General features: G+C 36.7%; 1 protein-coding gene across 1 annotated transcript in view; it reads left to right on the top strand.

The window, feature by feature from the left end:
* Positions 1–725: 725 nt before the first annotated feature.
* Positions 726–18389, top strand: part of LOC144447363 (A disintegrin and metalloproteinase with thrombospondin motifs 18-like) — a 112125-nt gene continuing 94461 nt past the window's right edge. The window contains exon 1 of the mRNA XM_078137347.1: positions 726–857. Within this exon, the coding sequence (XP_077993473.1) occupies positions 729–857 (129 nt within the window). The 5' untranslated portion in view covers positions 726–728. The remainder of the gene's footprint in view (positions 858–18389) is intronic.

Here is an 18389-nt window from a genome sequence, read left to right on the forward strand (position 1 = left end):
AGTAAAAACACAGTTCAAAGTTTTAGCACTAAAAACTTCTTTATTTTAACTTAATCATAGATCTTGTAGAGGACCCTCCAAGATCTATGAATTAATGAGTAATAAAGTGTAATTTAAGAACCTTATGGGGCTCAACCCAAAACATGCCATTTTCATAAATATGTAACCTCACTGTGCAAACCAAGTCAGAGTTCACTCCCATGAAGTCTAATAGTTTTTGACGAGTGAAAGTGTATTGAACGAGATATAGCTTTCACCCCTCTGGGTATAATGGACTTGACTGTTAGTCCATGGTTATTCAATCATTTGTACATACACAGCAGTCAGGATCATATGTGTGTTGGGGTGTGCAGGGAAGACAGCTCATAAAATAGTTAGACATCGTGATTATGTACTGGAAGTATGCCAAAGCAGTCAAATCTTGTCTTTGCAGATTGTGTGGCAGTATTAAACGGCCTGCAGCATATCTAAGCAGCTAGTTTTCCTGGGTTCAACCGTGGCATGCCTATAGTGGTGGAGTGGTACAATTTGGAAGCCTGGAAGAGATACAGTGCACTGTACAGGATCACTTTAACAGTAGTGTCACTATTGAGATAGCACTGTTAGCAGATAGCAAGACTTCCGTTTGTTTTCAATTGCCTGCTTTATAATACTAGTGCTGTCTTTTGAGTTGGACTCTGCCGACAAGTCTGCATCTCAGACAGTAAGCTGCTACATTTACTCAAGAGATGAGGTTCCTTGGGATAATGGAAGTTTTCAGACAAACTCAAACCCAGGATGCTCAAATAAAACCAATGAAACCAACCTTAGCTCTGAGGGACACCACAGTTTGGTTCCTATGCTTTCTTCTACTACAGGTTAGTTCAATATTTTTTTTTCATCTCATTTTCCATTACTTTTTTTTTTTCTCTGGCTCTCTCTCCTGTGTTTGAAATCATTTAAAGTCGGCTTTACCCTGTCAATAAACAACTTTCTTTGTGAAAATTGATTTTTGTATCACACTTTACGTTCTGAATGCAGTGTACTTGGCAACATGCATTCCAGGCGTTCAATGAATGGTATTTGCGGCTTCTCAGGTCATCCTGCCTTGTTAAGTGATCCTTTTCCTCCCACATCGCCTCAGTTGAAGCCCAACAAAAACTTGTATACAAGGAACGCGACAACATCCTAACACAAAATAAAAGCATATGATGAATAATAGGTACCCAGTGTGAGAAACCTTACATAAGTTTACTGTGTGGAAACATACAGGTTTTTTTTTTTTTTTTGTCCCGGTGAGACTTTCCACTTGATTGGGTAAACAGAATCAACACATCTTCTACTTGAAAAACACTGAATAAAGAATGTAATCATTTTGTCATTGTATGTCTGCATGCGAGTCTTTTTACTGGTCACAGTTACAAGAAAACTTTGTGTGTATGGTGCGAGAGCTCTGATCAACTGTAAACGTTGCACTCTCACACTGGAAAGTTTCATTGCATGTATATGCATGTGATACTTTTTTTACTGGTTACAGTTAGAACGAAACTTTACATGTATTGTACAAGAGCTCTGATCAACTCCGAACGTTGCACCCTACACTGGAAAGTTTCATTGCTTGTCTGCATGTGATTCTTTTTAACTGGTTACAGTTACAAAGAAACTTTACAAGTACAGGTACCAGAGTTCTGACCAACGGAACACTGCAACCATATATTGTTACACTCAAAAGAATCATTGTATGTATATGCATGTGACTTTTTTTAACTGGTCACTGCAGTTACAACAAAACATTACATGTATGTACCAAAACTCTGACAATCCCTGATGATACCAGACCTCCGACCAACTCTGAGCACGGCTCTCTACAGGTACATTCAATAGATTCATTGTATGATGATGCGTGATTCTTTTTTAAACTGGTCACACTCTCAGTTATATCTAAACTTTACGTACCAGAACTCTGAACACTGCTCCCTACGCTTTTACACTGAAAAGTTCCATTCTTTACGATGACGTCATTCTTTTTTACTGGTCATAGTTACAGCCTTTATAGTTTTAAAAAACTTTTATGTGTAAATTTCAGAATTCTGAACAAATGGTACACTAAAGTTTGCTTGTATAACTGAGATACGAATCTTTTTTTGTTGCATTTACAGCTAAACTTTACATGTAAATTGGTTCAATAAAGTTTCATTGTATGCCAGACTACATGATTATTTTACTCTTTGTTGTAATTTTGTCTAAACCTTTGGGTTATTTCCTATAAATTCTCTTTGACTGCAACTCTGTAATCAGTCAAGTTTCACTGTCTATAGCTATATATGATTGGTTTACTGGCTGTGATTACAACGAAACATTTGTGTCAGTTCCTAAAAAATATTTTTTGGACCGTCAACATTATACCCTAAAATTCAGTAAAAGTTTTGTCGTATGGCAGTATGTGATTGTTTTCATTTTATGGTTCTCATCACAGGTACTTCTAAAATTTTTCAATTTTTAAGTTAACAGAATTTTGACCAACTCTGATGCCAGAATTCTTATCAACTCTGAACCCTACACTCTACACTGTTTTGTTATATTTATAACAATTTCATTGTATGACGACATGCAATTTGTTTTTTTCTGGTCACGGTTACAACTAAAAGTTTATAAATTATATGTAAGTTACCAGAACTTTTGACCAACTGTGAATAAACTACACCCTCAATTGAATCACTAGAGTCCAATGGTATGAATACATACAATACTTCATGTACGGCTCTACACTAACTGAAAACAGTATACATGTAAAAGTTACCAGAACTCTTATCAAATGTCAATACTACATTGTTACACGAGAAAAGTTTCAACCACATGAATATGTTTTTGTATGAGTTTCTCTATGTCAATATTGGAGTATTTGTTCTACTTCTACTTCTTTCACTATTTACAAATAGTAGAATGCTGGCTACTTGTAATATTTAACATGATTCAGGTTTTTTGTTGTTGCATACATGGACTTAGAAGACGGAAATGAAGGCTTAAGATGTCCTGCGTGTTTTTTTTCTTTGATCTATTTGGTTTGGTGACATTTTTTAGTGTGTGTACTATTTACAGTATTCAATGCCAAGCCCATAGCCAGATGGGACAAGAAGTGCTCTGACAAGGATGCCTTTCACTGGAGGAGCTCTGAAAGGAATGTGCACTTACATCCATTGTTTAAGAGTTAGAGGCCAGCAAAAACAATAGGCTGGGCTTTACCCTCTACATACATACCATCTCGTAGAATTGGAATTTAGCAGAAGTCCCGGCACAACATCCAAACAAATAATCTGAAATATTTACCCTCTTCTGGACTGGAATTGAACACATACACAACTATTAAAAACCGTTTTTACCTTGACTTCCAAATTTATGAGCTAGCAGTCTGTTAAAACAATCGCAATAAAAAACTTCAGGAAACTAGCTAAAATAGTTCACTGCGACGACTAAATCTGACTGCAAAGTGTAAAAGTTAAGAAAGGCCTGCTCTAGACTTTGGCGCCCATTTGATAAGGTTGTATGTAATTTGTAAAGTAGTATGTAGTCTAGTTCCTATATGGTATTGTTACGATTTACACCTCCACTTTAGTTAGAGACAACGTTGGCATCCAAGTAGTCAGGAATTTAGATTTTATTTCATGAACTAGAGAAAGCACTTTGATAGAGTGAAAGTATAATTGATAAATAAACACAACATGAAAGTAAAAACACAGTATCAGTTGTATACATGGTTACAAAACAAGAAATAAAGTTTTTTTCGTTAGTATTTATTTAGCAATTTGCCCCCCCCCCAAGTTTTTCTTATGTATCTTTTCTATATGAGTAAGACAGAGGTGTTGCTTTGAATCCATGCAATTCTGTAATACATAGATAGATACGAGTTTAATCCATTGTGGACTACCATACGTGTTTGTGGTTATAACACGATTTAGTGGCAGGTCTTCCTGGGTACTAGTTCCAGGCATTTAATATATAGTCTTCCTGGGACACTAATTCCATATGATTTAGTGATCCCCTTCGCAGTTCAAGGCAATGATAAAGTGATCATCCTGGACTGATCCAGATTAGTGATTTCGAGATCTTCGTAGTGCATGGCAATTAAGTGGGCTTCCTCAGATACTAATTCCACGTGATTTACTGACCCCCTTCCAAGTTCTAGACAGCAATTTAGTGAACTTTCTGGATTAATCCAGGTGATTTAAAGATCGATTCCTAGTTCCAGGCAATTTAGTGGTTTTCCCGAGTTCCTAGCAATTTTAGCTGTCTTCTGACTTTCAGACAATTTAGTGGCCTTGAAATACAGAATGAACAGAAACTACAAATTGATATGCAGTTGTTTTCATAATTCTAATGTAGTCTGACTTGAATCTTAACATTGCTGGGTTAAAACAAACTGACTACCCATGCAGTGTTGATATAGGTGATGATAACAACATAAATTACAGTTTTTACGACCATTAAGTAGGTCTCAAGTCTGTATGGCACATTGCTGTCCTCTCAAGGTCAAGTTTGCAACTAAAACAGTTTTATTGAGCTTTCAGTTATGCATGAATCAATTTTTTGTGTAGGAATAGTTCAGTCGTAAAAAATGTGGTCATGTTAATTATTTGATGTGAAATAATTAAGAAGCAAAAAAAAAAGCTCTACTCTGACTTGTGACATTAGTCGAGCAATGTTGGTACCCCTACCCTCCTCAAACTCCCCCATCCCAATGTACCCTAAACAGTATATGATAATGATTTACCCAAATAAATATAACAGTGGGTAAATGGGGAGTCAGGAAATAGCTTACAGCTACAGTAATCTGGGTCTGTCCCCTCACATAGAATAGAATACAATCTTTATTGCATCCGTCCAGAAAACTACATTCCCTTACTTCATTGGATTTTCTGCAATAACTATTTGGTGCTAGTAAAACAAACTAGTAAATATATAAACTAGAGTAATAATAGTTAACAAAAAAAAGATCACATATTAATATACAGAAATTCACAGCAAGGTACTTATATAGGACTCAAACTGTATAACATATTATGTACACACGGTTAAATTGACAAAATGTATATATCACAAGTTTTCATATTACAAATTTTAAAAAAAAAGTTACACAAACTAGACCCAATTTTTGATAAACCCCTAAAATTTCAGTTATACAATCAATGCCACACTATTAAAAGAGGAAAGTTTTAATGGTGTAATTTATGTCCGTGAGTTGAGCAGAATGACAATAACTTGTTCATGGTACATACAATGGTATCCTAGCTTGACTGGACATTACCAACAAACACTATCATCTCCTCAGGGGTTTTGTGGTGAATCCCTGTAAAAGCAACAGTCCGTGTGCCCTCTACTGATAGAAATAGTTTTGTGGTAAAAACTGTCATTTTTTTGTGAGTCACTCACACTACATAGTAAGAGATAGGGGAACACCAAATTTTGGTGCATCACGAGAAATTGTGTGTGCGACAATGGTGCGTCAAATTAACTTAGAGGGCACACCCTCATTGAGTTGAAAGTTAGTGATGTGACATACACAAACTGGCTCTTCTTGAATCTGCCCGTTATAATATTTCCAACATCAGCGAGGACTATGTTCAGTTTGTTTTCCTACACTAAATGGAAATCAAAGCTATTTGTTATTACATTACAATGTAACTGATTACTTTAACTATGAAGTCACTGACCCCCTACTAGGTTGAAATAATACAAGCAGGTGTCACTGTCTTGCTTTTAGGATCTCTTTAAAGTGTATGTTGGTAGCTTGAAAGATTTGAGACCCTTTTACAACTTGTAAACTGTTCTGTTGGTAGCTAGAACAGTGGTAGTGCTAATGTTGGGGAACTCTGGTAACAGAAAGGGGTAAAAGTAGCCTTGTTTCTCATGCAATCTACCATAATTTTGTTTGGGAACCCTTGTAAAATTACAGGGGAACCCCAGTAAAATTTATCTGCTTTTATAATACTGCCTATAGAAAGCTTTGAAATCTTCTGAACTGTATGTTGGGGTTGAGGAACGCTGGTAACAGAAAGGGTTAAAGTGGCATAATTTCCTATACAATATAGTCTATAATTTTGTTAGCTTTGGGATATCTCTAAATGGTATACGTTGGTAGCTAGTAAGCCTTGAGACCTCTGTAAACTGTATGCACATTGGTAGCTAGTAATCGTTGAGACCACTCTAAACTGTATATGTTGGTAGCTAGGAAGCCTTTAGACCACTCTAAACTGTATATGTTGGTAGCTAGTAAGCCTTTAGACCACTCTAAACTGTATATGTTGGTAGCTAGTAAGCCTTTAGACCACTCTAAACCTTATGTTGGTAGCTAGTCAGTACTTGAATGGATAAGTGGACTACGAATTCCATTCCTCTAAATTAATCTATATTGTATGAGTGGCAAATAGAGTGAAAATATTAAACACTTAAAACTTTATTTGTGCTTTCAGAAGTTTCAGTCAGTCTGCCCCCTTTCATCTTCGGCGCCAACAGTGAAAAATTGGCACTGTAATTTCCAGAGTTTGCTTTCTTTGTCTTTCCTTTTGCTTTCTTTGAAAAAAAAAGTACATACCAGCTCTCTAAAAGTTTGGCCCCAAGAGTATAAAATCACTGCAGTGGAATTAAAAAAAAAAAAAAAAAAAGTCTGTGTGGTCTGTCTCAATCAGACAATCACACTTTTTTTTTTTTAGATGTGGTTATCATTGATGAGCATGAAGCATTCAGTAATCTTAGTCTTTAGTCTTTAGACAAGTAAACACTGACTTAGTAGTTGTATGGAGAGCTAAGCATGATGTACCGTAAGATATATTTATACATGCCGATTGAGACTCACTGAGCCAGAAGTACATACTCCTCTGGTCTGTAGGTTTGTTCATTCATGTGTAACAAATATCACCATGGGGTCTTTCCTAAGCTACTGTACTGTATGATGTTGAAAACGTATTTCGGTAGAAAGACTGCAATTTGCCTTTTGTACGGATGAGAAAATATCTGTACCCTTTTACCAATGTCCTTAGGATCATTTGCTAATTTAGATAGTTAATTACAGAAGTTGTGGTTTTCTAGTTCATCTGTTAATTGTGGTAAGGAAGGCTTTAATTCAGGACTCCTGGCAAGTTTTAAACGAAATTTAACACATAATGAAAACTCTATTGTTGCTGTGCAAGTAACGAAAGAAGGGAAAAAAATCAATTTTTTTCTTTTCTTAAAAAACCAAATGGTAGTCTAGATGGGGAGAAATGCTAACTGATTGTTTGTAGACAGAACGTAGCATTCCAGACATTGTGTCAGACAATGAGAGTTTGCCGTCGACATAGTCACCTAGCCTCACATACAAAACATAGTATTCAGCTTGGCCGGCCACTTCAGAACACTTTAATTGGTAACAAACTGCTAGCTAATTGGGTTGTCTTGAAGGTATGTTATGGGTCTTGTGTTGACTGTGTACATATAGCACACAGACAGCTTTCGAACAATGTACTGAATACTAGAAATCATATAGGTCGATCTTTCCAAGTTGCATGTTCACTTTAGAACTATAATTAGCAGTCATTATCAAGTAAAGAAATTTGTTGTATAATTAGCTACAGCTAGCAATTTTGATGAATTTAAGCTCATCTGTCCAAACGTTCAGTTTGTGTTCATAAATTTCATTTCATTTTGCTTCAAGAAATACTGATAGTGGATGGATAAGTGGCAAAAGCTTACAAGTTACAATTCTGAACATAGACTAGTATAAGCACACTGTGTTTCATACACGTAGCTGGTTACAGTAATAGCTGCACTGGCAAGTATACTTTGTTAATAATAAGCAGTTGCAGTGGTGGCTGCACTATCAAGCACCGTTAGAGAGTATACTTTCTGTAACAGCTGGTTGCAGGCATATAGCTGCACTAGCAAGCAGACAGCTGGTTGCAGGGATAGCTGCACTATCAAACATGCTGTGTTTGACAGCTAGCTTGTTGCAGGCCATTCTCGCAAACCAGAGTTATTATTTCTACCACTATTTTTCGAAATAATTTCCAGTGGGAGGCTCGTTAAGAACGTTGCCGTAAAACAGGCCGTGGTTTGCGACGATGGTTGCAGGCATAGCTGCGCTATCAAGCAAACAGCTGGTTGCAGTCACTGATGGCTGCACTAGGAAGCATGCTGTGTTTGACAGCTGGTTTGCAGTGATAGCTGCATTTTTTACAAGTTGCAATTTGATTACATTAAGTAAAGTGACATGAACCATAATAATGTGTGTCATGTTTGCACAAAATATCAAAAAATGTAATTGACAATATGCCTCTCAGAGTTGTATTCATGCAAGTTGCAATTAATTACAGTAAATAAGTACAAAGTTGCCTGGAAGAGCTAGTTTCACACCTCATCGAGTTTTCTCAAGAAGTTTGATAGAATGTAACTTGCTGGTAAAATTTCTACAGAATGAAAGAACCGATACAAAGCATCTCATCGACTCTTATACAGATACTAAAAATATCCAAACTCCTCTTACCCACCACGGTTCACCTCAATAGAACTATCCTTTCTGACTGTTATTCAAATCCTGTAAGACTGGAAAAGTCTTTTTAGGATGGTTGACTCGTTATCAGGTATTATAATGCATCGCATCGCATCACAGCGTTTTCTATTTATCCTCAGGCACCAGACTGTATAGGAGTTCTGTCTTACTTTCATCTTGAAAATGGCTAGTCTGTCGTCTGCCATTCTAGTTCCTGTATACTATCGTTACCATTTACACCTCCACTCACAGTATAGTCAAAGTCGTTACTCTAGAAGTCCTGAGATGCATGAGATGAAATTAAAAATCATCCACAGCCACCTACACAGTCATTAACATCAAGTCTTTGTTAATCAATCACAAAATTCTAACGAAAAACACAGTCCCTCATAAAGTTATAGTGTTTGTAGGGGAAGTTGTGTAATGTCCAAATATGGTATATTTGTCAGCTCAGGATGCTACTTACACACTGTGTATGTCACTTTAGCATTAGGGGTTCACTGATTGGATGAACAACTTTTTGTACTGATTGAGGGACTTTGACCAAACGTGGTTTAGTTAGAAACCACGTTGGGGCATCCAAACTAGTATACTACTAAAATCAGCTGTGAGTTGTTACATGAAATAGCTGCAAGATTTTGCATTCACTTTGAGGAAGGTTTACCTCAAAAAACGTGTTGATAGCAAGGATACAAAGACAACAAAACAAGTATGCAGAAGTCGAGAAGAAATCTGACGTCGATTTATGTTTTGATCATCAATGATTATGTACGTAGGAACTCAACAGAGGGACAGTCATAAAATGACTGAAAATGAGATGTGTTTAGAAAGCATTTATTGTCTAGCCATAGAGTAGGTCGTGAATCTATATTGAACTATTAGGCTGCTAAGTTTCAGCTGACTGCACTTTTAACAATGAATTTACTCTCTTTTATTCTTGTTCAGTTGTATTCATATACATTGCAAATTGAACATCAACGTGATTGCGTGATCATGACAACGACATTTCTCACATGGAACTCGAGAAAATTATTACAACAAGTAGTAGTACGTATGTCCTGGAACCCCACGTGAATCAGTTTTAAAATTTAATCGAAGTTGATTAATCTCCTGTCCCCATATGCATAAAACCCATTTGAACCAGAATTAGTTCGAATTCACCTCAGGGTGGTTGTTTGAACTAATTCAAAGTAAATATAGTTCGAAACAGATGCAAAATTTAAAGCAAGGAATCCATTGCTCAGTTTCTCTTGGTACTGATTCAGTTTTGAATCGACTCAAGTGGGGTGAAGGGAAAATAAAAAAATAGTTTGATTCCACAAATTGTTATTTGGTGAATGACAATTTAAATAAATAGTATGTTGATTCAGATAGCAAGTATTAGTAGCCCCAGGACTTAGCATTCACGATTATGCTCTTGTTTCTGGTAAACGGTATTACCAAGTCTGACGACCAAGTCTCTGGATTAATGTCCGCAGAGTGAGTCATATTATGTACGAAATGAATAGGACATGTTGGAATTTGACAATGTGCTGATTCAGCAAATTTACTAATTTCTAATCTCAACTATTGACCACCCCCTCCTGGAGTATTTTTATCTTTGGAATATAACCTCCATAAAATTTTAATAGATCAGTGATCGATTTTTAAGAATTGTACATTGATGCTCAGCCTGCCTTGTTTGTGTGATGAAACTCATAAGAACATTTGCAAACATCAACTTTCAAGAGCAGTACACATATCAATAATTGTTTGGCATCCAGGGGTGCCTAAACTCTATTGGTAGTTCTGAGAACCATTATGAAAAAAAAAAATACAATCACTTCTGATAAAGTGAAAATATTCTGACTTTAATACTACAAGTTACATAATTTCAAAGACCACCATTATCATAATGTAGGCTTGCTGATGAAGAAACCGTATTGAGGGATGGATGGCACCTCTTTCCTGTAGGTTTACCATTGAAGGTAGTCATTGGCCATTAGTGATTGTATTTACAAGTATTTTATTTACTTATCAAAAGAAAAGAAAAGAAAACTTTCTAAAAATTCAATAAAAAGTGATTCTTGAATCAGACTTTACAAATTGATAGACTCACTGAAATAGAATAAACAAATTCACTCAAAAATTAACTAAAATGATTGATGATGTTGAAAGTTATCATTTTAGAGAAAGTACTCCCCTAGATTTCTGTTAGACATGACGCCTTCTTTATTTGTAGCCTACTAAAGATGGTAAACTATTTTGATTGTCATTTTGAAATATGTAGGAAAGCTCTTTCAGATGTTGGCCTTTGTGCTCCATAGCAAATTTGATGTGTCAGCACCTCCTGACTTAGCCATCATGGCTTTCACATACACACTGTCTGTGTGTATGTATAGACCCCTAGCCATAAATATGTCTCCCCACACAGCCCATCTCAAAAAACACAAGCCTGGTCTTACTCTTTGCTGTTTTTATCCGTAAATATATCATGAATTAATTGTGTTTCTTATAAAACTGTGTGCACTGTCAACAAATATATTTTAGCCCAAAGCCTTATGTGTTGACATTTGGTTAAAAAATTAAAAAATGTCCTACCCATCTCATTTGTTGTTCACTGTAGCTTATTTCTAAATCCTCAAACTGCCATATATAGTAGCTTTGGTTGGGGTTGAGAAAACCTATTTTTCATGGCACAAGGCTTGTGCCACGAAAAACATACTCAACACCCCATACACCCACCCTCCCCCCCTCCCCTCCCCTCCCACATTCCATAGTATAATCATGATAATGCCTGCAACAATGGAATGGAATTTGCCGGTACTCCATTTTCCTATTGATCCCCATTTTCCCAGTGGTCCAGATTTTTTTATTGGTATTATGCATGTTGGAAATGGGCATTTATTTGTGTGTGGTATCCTAAACTAAAGTGGATTTTCTACATTTCACTTTTAAGTACCCTAATAGTATTACAGATACAAAGCTGATTACTGAGTACCTTTTTCAGTCTCTCCAAAACATGTAGCATGAATCCCTCCATTACGGACCCCTTCTTTGTTGAGAAGTCTTTCTTGGTGAAGTTAATAACCTACGCTGATCAGCTTATGCTGGCGATATTACTGATGTTTATTGCCTGAGAAGCATTTGGTATTGTCAAATACACTAATTTGGAAAGGGAGCTAATAGGTTTATGGCGTTGAGATTATTTTGGTTGTGTTTGACCCATTGTTGGAGTCTCACTGGAAATTGTCACCGATACAGGGTCCTGGCTATGTGCTAATACTGTTCCTCCAGGCACAAATTCTCTATTGTTAGATAGCTAATGAGCCTGTCAAATGAAGAGAAAGGCCCGGCCTGATTCCACTGTGTAGTCATTCATAAACTGTGTCCAATTTTTCACTTGCACACCACAGAAAACAATCGAAGCACAAAAAAGGTAGCCTGCTCAATTCAACAGGCCAGGAAGTCACTCTGAAAGGCATAGGTGGAGAAACTGAATGGACGCACTGCTTGAAACTTTCATGCTTGTTCAATTATGTTCAATTTATGCCTTTTCTGAATTACCCCTACAGGTGAAGTTATTGAAAGTTAGTTTTAGTGATAAGACCACTGACAACACACTTCTGATTCACTGGTGATTGGTTGTAAGTTATATAAGCACAGAATTGAAAGTTTGGGGAATGGGAGAGAGAAATACACTGATTTTACAGTCAGGGCAAAGTGATTGGTTGTAACAATGTAGGCATAAGTTAGCACTAGAGTCGAAGGTTGCTGGAGGGTAATGGATCGATATACAGTGAGGCAAAGTGATAGGTTGTCAGTTGGCGTAGAATTGACAGTTTCCAGAGTTAACTTAAAGAAACAAACCCTGCAAATATACACTGGACAAAAGTGATTGGTTGTAAAAATGTAAGTTAACATAGAATTGAATGTTTCCGGAGAGAAATACAATCAATTTACATTGAGGGAAAGTGATTGGTTGTAAGTTGGCATAGAAGTGACAGTCTCCAGAAAGTTAAAGAAACAAAACCCTGGATGTATTCTTTAGTAGTAGTATTTCATTGCAGATAAGCTGCTATGAATTGTCTAGATATGTGTACATTGTAACATACAAGAATAATCCAAATAGTTTCGCGATTATACTAAGTACTAAATTACCATGATGGGAAGAGATCTTCACAACATCTTGGCGACGACATACTCACAAATACCCATATCTTTGCCATTGTAGTGTAAGAGTGCTATCCCAATAACTTGGCGTCGTACTCACAAATACCATGCCTTTGCCATTGTTCACATCATGTTAGGTCAACCCCCAGCAACTCTGCAAATTCCATATATAATATATCCTGCCATTGTAGTGTGAGCTGAGCTGTAAAATAGCCCGCATACGAATAACTTATACAATGTATTTATGCTCTACCCCCAACAACTTGTCAACTTAGGTGAAAATACACCTGACTCCCCCACCCCCACCCCGATATTTCACCAGGACTCCTCACCTCAAATTCTGGTACAAATTATACAATGTGTTGAAATCTATGCAAGATTTACCAGATTTCCTCCCGTGAGTTCCAAAAGTACCCAAACCTTTAGTGAAACATTGACTTTACTTTAGGATAATGACAACTTTCACTGTATACACCGAAAGCTGCTGTATACATTTAACAGACGTATTCTACTGAGAAAGTAACAATACTTTTTATAATTCGAATCTGCATTGACTCGGATGCATATACTTTCTTTCAAACTTTTGGTGAAATTCTAGGAGTGTCAGCCATATACAGTACCAGATAGTTGCTAGTTTAATATTACTTTAGCTTTCTTTTTCTATGTATTTGTATGTTTTTTTGTTCTATTTTTTATTTTATTCGACAAAATCAGAACTCCTGAGTTTAGTATGTAGTTTAACATAGCTAAGTTGCTGACATCTGAGTTTCTAATCTAATTTTATATTGACTATACAGTAGCTAAATAAAAGTTTTATTTGCCTACTTCCTGATGTTTGTAGTGTTCTTCAACCTTGCACACTCTCCTTTGATGTGTCGAACACATACATAACCACTTCATCCAATACATTAGCAGCTGTGTTTTCAGTCAGTATTAGGAATATAACATCCCTCTCATGAGCATCTGATGTGTTTCCTTTTGAAGGTAGTTTATGTTTTAGTCAGTATTTTCTGTTAGCTGTGCATCCGCTGTGTTTTCCTTTAAAGGCCCAGTTTTCAATCCCGGGTTCTTGCGTTAGTGTTATCTTATCAGTGGAGCCATGAGGGTTACTGTACATAGGATTTTTCTTTTGTTCTTTGGCAGTTTTTTCTAAATCTCTGCCAGACAGCTCTTTTTCACACCTAAATTTTAACCCCTTTTTTTTTAACGTGGGACTTTAAAGTTAGTCCATTTTTTTATACAAGTATAGAGGACCAGACTGTAAGAAACTTAGACTAGACTTCATGTTCGTAGTTGATTTGGGCTATGACCTATGACCTTTCTCAACTCATGCCTACTGCAGTGTAGTGGTGCTAGCAGTTTTATACTCAACCTAAATATTAGAATACCTGGGTAAGAAAAAGTAGCTGCTGAGATATGCAAAGCATAACCTATAACAGTCATATTCTATAAATACTGTATATACTGTGAGTTCATAGGGTTGGTTGACTTTCACTGCCAGCTATTCTCTGTCTCTGAGTGTCTGCACACAAAAAACGTACCCCACTCTTATGTAACACATGAATCTACCATTGTATTCATACATCTGTGTAGCATCATATTGTCTGTTCTCATTTATAGTTGTACTCAAAGTGGTGAAAAAATCTGCAAAGTATAAAGTATCGGAGATATTTTCTAACTCATGAAAGTGATTTAAGAATGACTAAAGTCCTTATTTGTAAGTCTGGAAGCCATACCACAGACTACAAGACAATGTCTTTCCATGGCATATGGTCACCTATAATGTTCACCATGTTACAGACTTATGTAACTACACCTTGAATCCAGGCATAGATACTATTATTATTGGCTATAAAATAAAGAATTGTTGATGAAAAGAAAACACACTTGGTCTTGTTGAAGTTAATGTTTATCTCAATGTCACATTCTTCTTTTATTAGCCTAGAATGGTACCCTCCCAACATACATACACATTGTCGGAACTGGGTTTGTAGTTTTATATCACTTTAATATCATGGCTCGATCCCCCCCCCCCCCCCCCCCCACATTGTCGGAACTAGGTTTGTAGTTTTATATTACTTTAATAACATGCCTCCCCTTCGCCACATTTTTGGAACTGAGAATGTAGTTTTGTGTCACTTTCAGTATAAGCATGTACTCCCCCCTTCCCATCTCCTACATTGTTGGAACAGAGAATGCAGTTTTAACCCCCCCCCCCCCCACTACATGCATACACATTGTAGGAACTGAGAATGTAGTTTTATAATAGCATTGTTGGAACTGAGTTTGTAGTTTTAAATTGCCCCCCCCCCCCCCCCCCCCTCCTCTTCATTGTCGGAACTGAGTTTGTAAATTGTAGTTTTACATCACTTTCATTATCATGCCCTAGCTCTCCCCTTAAGCCTACATTGTCGAACTGTAAAATGATAGGACAGTATGGATTTCAAACTAGATCGTAAACTGTACACATGTACTTGACTGTGTTTTGGTTTCAGGAATCCTAGAATTAGACTGGCGACAGCTAAAGAAATATACAGTACCAGTGTATTATGTTTTTTTTTATACATTCAACTCTAAAACATGGCTAAAAGCATGTGTACATCATATGATCTGTGTCTACGGTAGAATGAATGTGGGCCAGTGCTGTCATAGTTACCGATCAGTAATGCAGACAGACCAAACTCCTTATAAAACAAACTTTCCAAAACATTCAACTGTACATATGAAAAAAAAAATTCATGTAAATTTTGCCCTTCTGCTTTGTATTCATGTACCATAATGAAATTTCTTGTTTGGCTTTAGTGTAATAATATATTAAATCCGTGTATTTACATGCAGTGTGTTCCTGTAGGGCTATGCATATATCTGCTTAATTCAACTGGACTGCCAGATATGAAAAATATGTTTAGATGTAACCCTAATCGAACTTCGTTCCAAAGTTTGTTTGAAAACTACAGGAGTGTATAGAAATTTCTACAACAACTGTAACCTTTGTTACTGTATTGCATATCTAAAGTCTATACACACTCAACTCACAGTAGCCCAGTGATTTATCTATATCTGGCATGAAACTGTCATCCGCCAGAACATCTGATCTAGTCAGTATGTCAGAGTCAGATAGCCGAGTTTCTGGGATAAACTCACAGCTATGTATGTATTTTAGCACACTCCAGGATGAGTAAGGTCTGTACACTCTGTCAACTCACAACTATGTCTGTTTTGAACACACTTCAGGTCGACTGTTGTTATGTTTAATCTGTATCTATCTTAAGAATGTACTACCCAGGCCTGCTGTGGTATTCCACTTATTTCAAGATTCAGTCAGTAACTGATATGTAAAATTGCCAGCCATTGGTTGTAACTTGTGGTATTAGGTGAATCATGTGCCTGCCATTGGCTACTAGAAATCTTTGCCTGCCAATGCCAATGGCTAATATAAACTGTCAACTGCCATTGGTTAATAGAAATCGTTGCCTCCTATTGGCTAATAGAAATGATTGCCTGCCATTGGCACTGTGTGTAATGTGAAATAATTGATACAAATCTGTTTCTGCCATTGGCTACCTGATAAGAATAATTGCCTGCCATTGGCTGATGAGAATCATTGCCTGCCATATATTGGTTAATAGAAATCATTGCCTGCCATTGGCTCTGCATGTAATATGAAATAACCAGTACAGTTACGAATTGTTGCCTGCTATTTGCTGAAATGTGAAGTAACGGATACAAACCATTGTGATTTTGAAATTCATGGACAAGTGCAATCAGGATGTGACCCCCTGGGGCACCATTCCTCAATGGTTATTGAAGGTGTTCATTGTCACCTGTGACTTACCTTTTGACCTCATTGACACAACACAGCAGTATTTTTTCACCATGATAGCAATACACTATATTGAATCTTAATGTACATTCGATAGCCTCAAAGGTGACAACTTACATCAAGATAGTGATGGAAACCCTGTGAGAAATAAATTGACATCACTCATTTCAACACAAATGTTTTATTACAATTATAATGTCACCTTTGTCTGTCCAGGTTACCTTCACTGACAATGTCACAAAGAATATACCACAAAATATTGACACATGTAATACATGATATCAAATGAAATAACACTGAGTACTCAGTGATGATGTCATAACTGTAGTGATGCCATCTCTATATTTCAAAATTCACACAACTTCACTCGCAGTGTTTCAACTACACATTATTACTTGACAATAACAAGAATAATGTTATATATATTTGCACTTTTCACACACAGTGGGAAAAAAAAGTGCTTTAAAATTCTTACCTATGGGCACGGACCTATAGTGGCACAAAGGCTCTTTATACTTTCTCAACTCCCTGGGGAGTATACAATCCATTGCAGCCTCTATAAGTGCATAGGATTATAGCATTCACATCATAACCTCTATCCTACCAGGTCCCCAAGTGTATAGCTGAGGCACAGTCGTGGTTCAAATTTTGCCCAAGGACTTTAGCCATTCAGAAACAAATGGTAACAGCACAGTTTGAACTTGCAACCTGCAACCTGCAACCTGCAACCTGCAGATCCTGACAACTCCAACCAGTCGACCATCATGATTCGGATCCACTCCATGCATGGTATTTAGTAAAATGAAATGGCAAAATCTGAAATTTTAAAATCATCTTTTAATAAAATGACCTTATTTGCTACTCTGACTTTTCTGTTTTGACATTGTAAGTTACTTTGCAGTATTAGAGAGGAATTATGTACTATTTATTGCAATATGTTGACTATATAATTGCAATATTGATAATTAGTAAGTCTGAAGTTAAAAAAACACACAAAGTATTCTTACATATGTTCCAGAGATTATTTGCACAGGCGCTTGTAATCAAGTGTAGTGGTACACTCGTGCTTGCAGTGTTTTCTGCTGCATTTTCATTTCATATACTCATGAAAGTACTGCTGCAGAGAACACTGCAAGCACTCATGCAAATACCCCGAGTATCATCGCGTGTCATGGGGTTCGGTCATATTCTCGCACCACAACAACAAACAGTTAAGATGACAGCCAACCTGTCAATCAATCTGAGAACTGTCTGTGAATGACAGATGAAAATTGTTGTCGGACAACGACCTTTCCCATGTCCTCCAGAAACAATCCACAAGTGCCCTACAACATGGAATTACTATTGATTGACAGGCATGCTTTAATTCAGTGCTCTTCAAAGCTTTCTTCTCTGACTGAATGTAAAGGCAATTTAAGTATTAAAACACACAAAAGAAAACAAACCAGGTAAACTTAAATACAGCATTTGGAAAAATATGGCCACAAGACAACCATTATGGCTTTTGTGAAGCAAAAACAGAAGACTCCTACATTGATCTGCTAACCAAATATCTGCAAGAAAAGTGTTAGAGACACAGAAACCAAGACCTCTAATTAAAGCTGGAGGCCAGATCTACTTTAAAGAAAGATTACATCATTTGCTGTTGAACTGATAACATCAAATGATAAAACAAGACAATTGAATAATGTCTCCATCACTGGAGGGGCAAGTACACTGAAGTTGTCAACAATAGCTGCCATATTGTGTTCATTCCGACTTGTCAACACAGGCAATGCATACACGGCTATTGTTGTAGACAGTGCATATTGACAAACAGGGAGACAACGTAGAATGCTGAAACAATTGAAAGGGATGGAATCCAGCTACTATTGGCGTGATGGCCAAGTATTCATTGTTTTGTGGTTTAAGCTA

Source organism: Glandiceps talaboti, chromosome 16 (assembly GCF_964340395.1).
Source record: "Glandiceps talaboti chromosome 16, keGlaTala1.1, whole genome shotgun sequence".
Taxonomy (NCBI): Eukaryota; Metazoa; Hemichordata; class Enteropneusta; family Spengelidae; genus Glandiceps; species Glandiceps talaboti.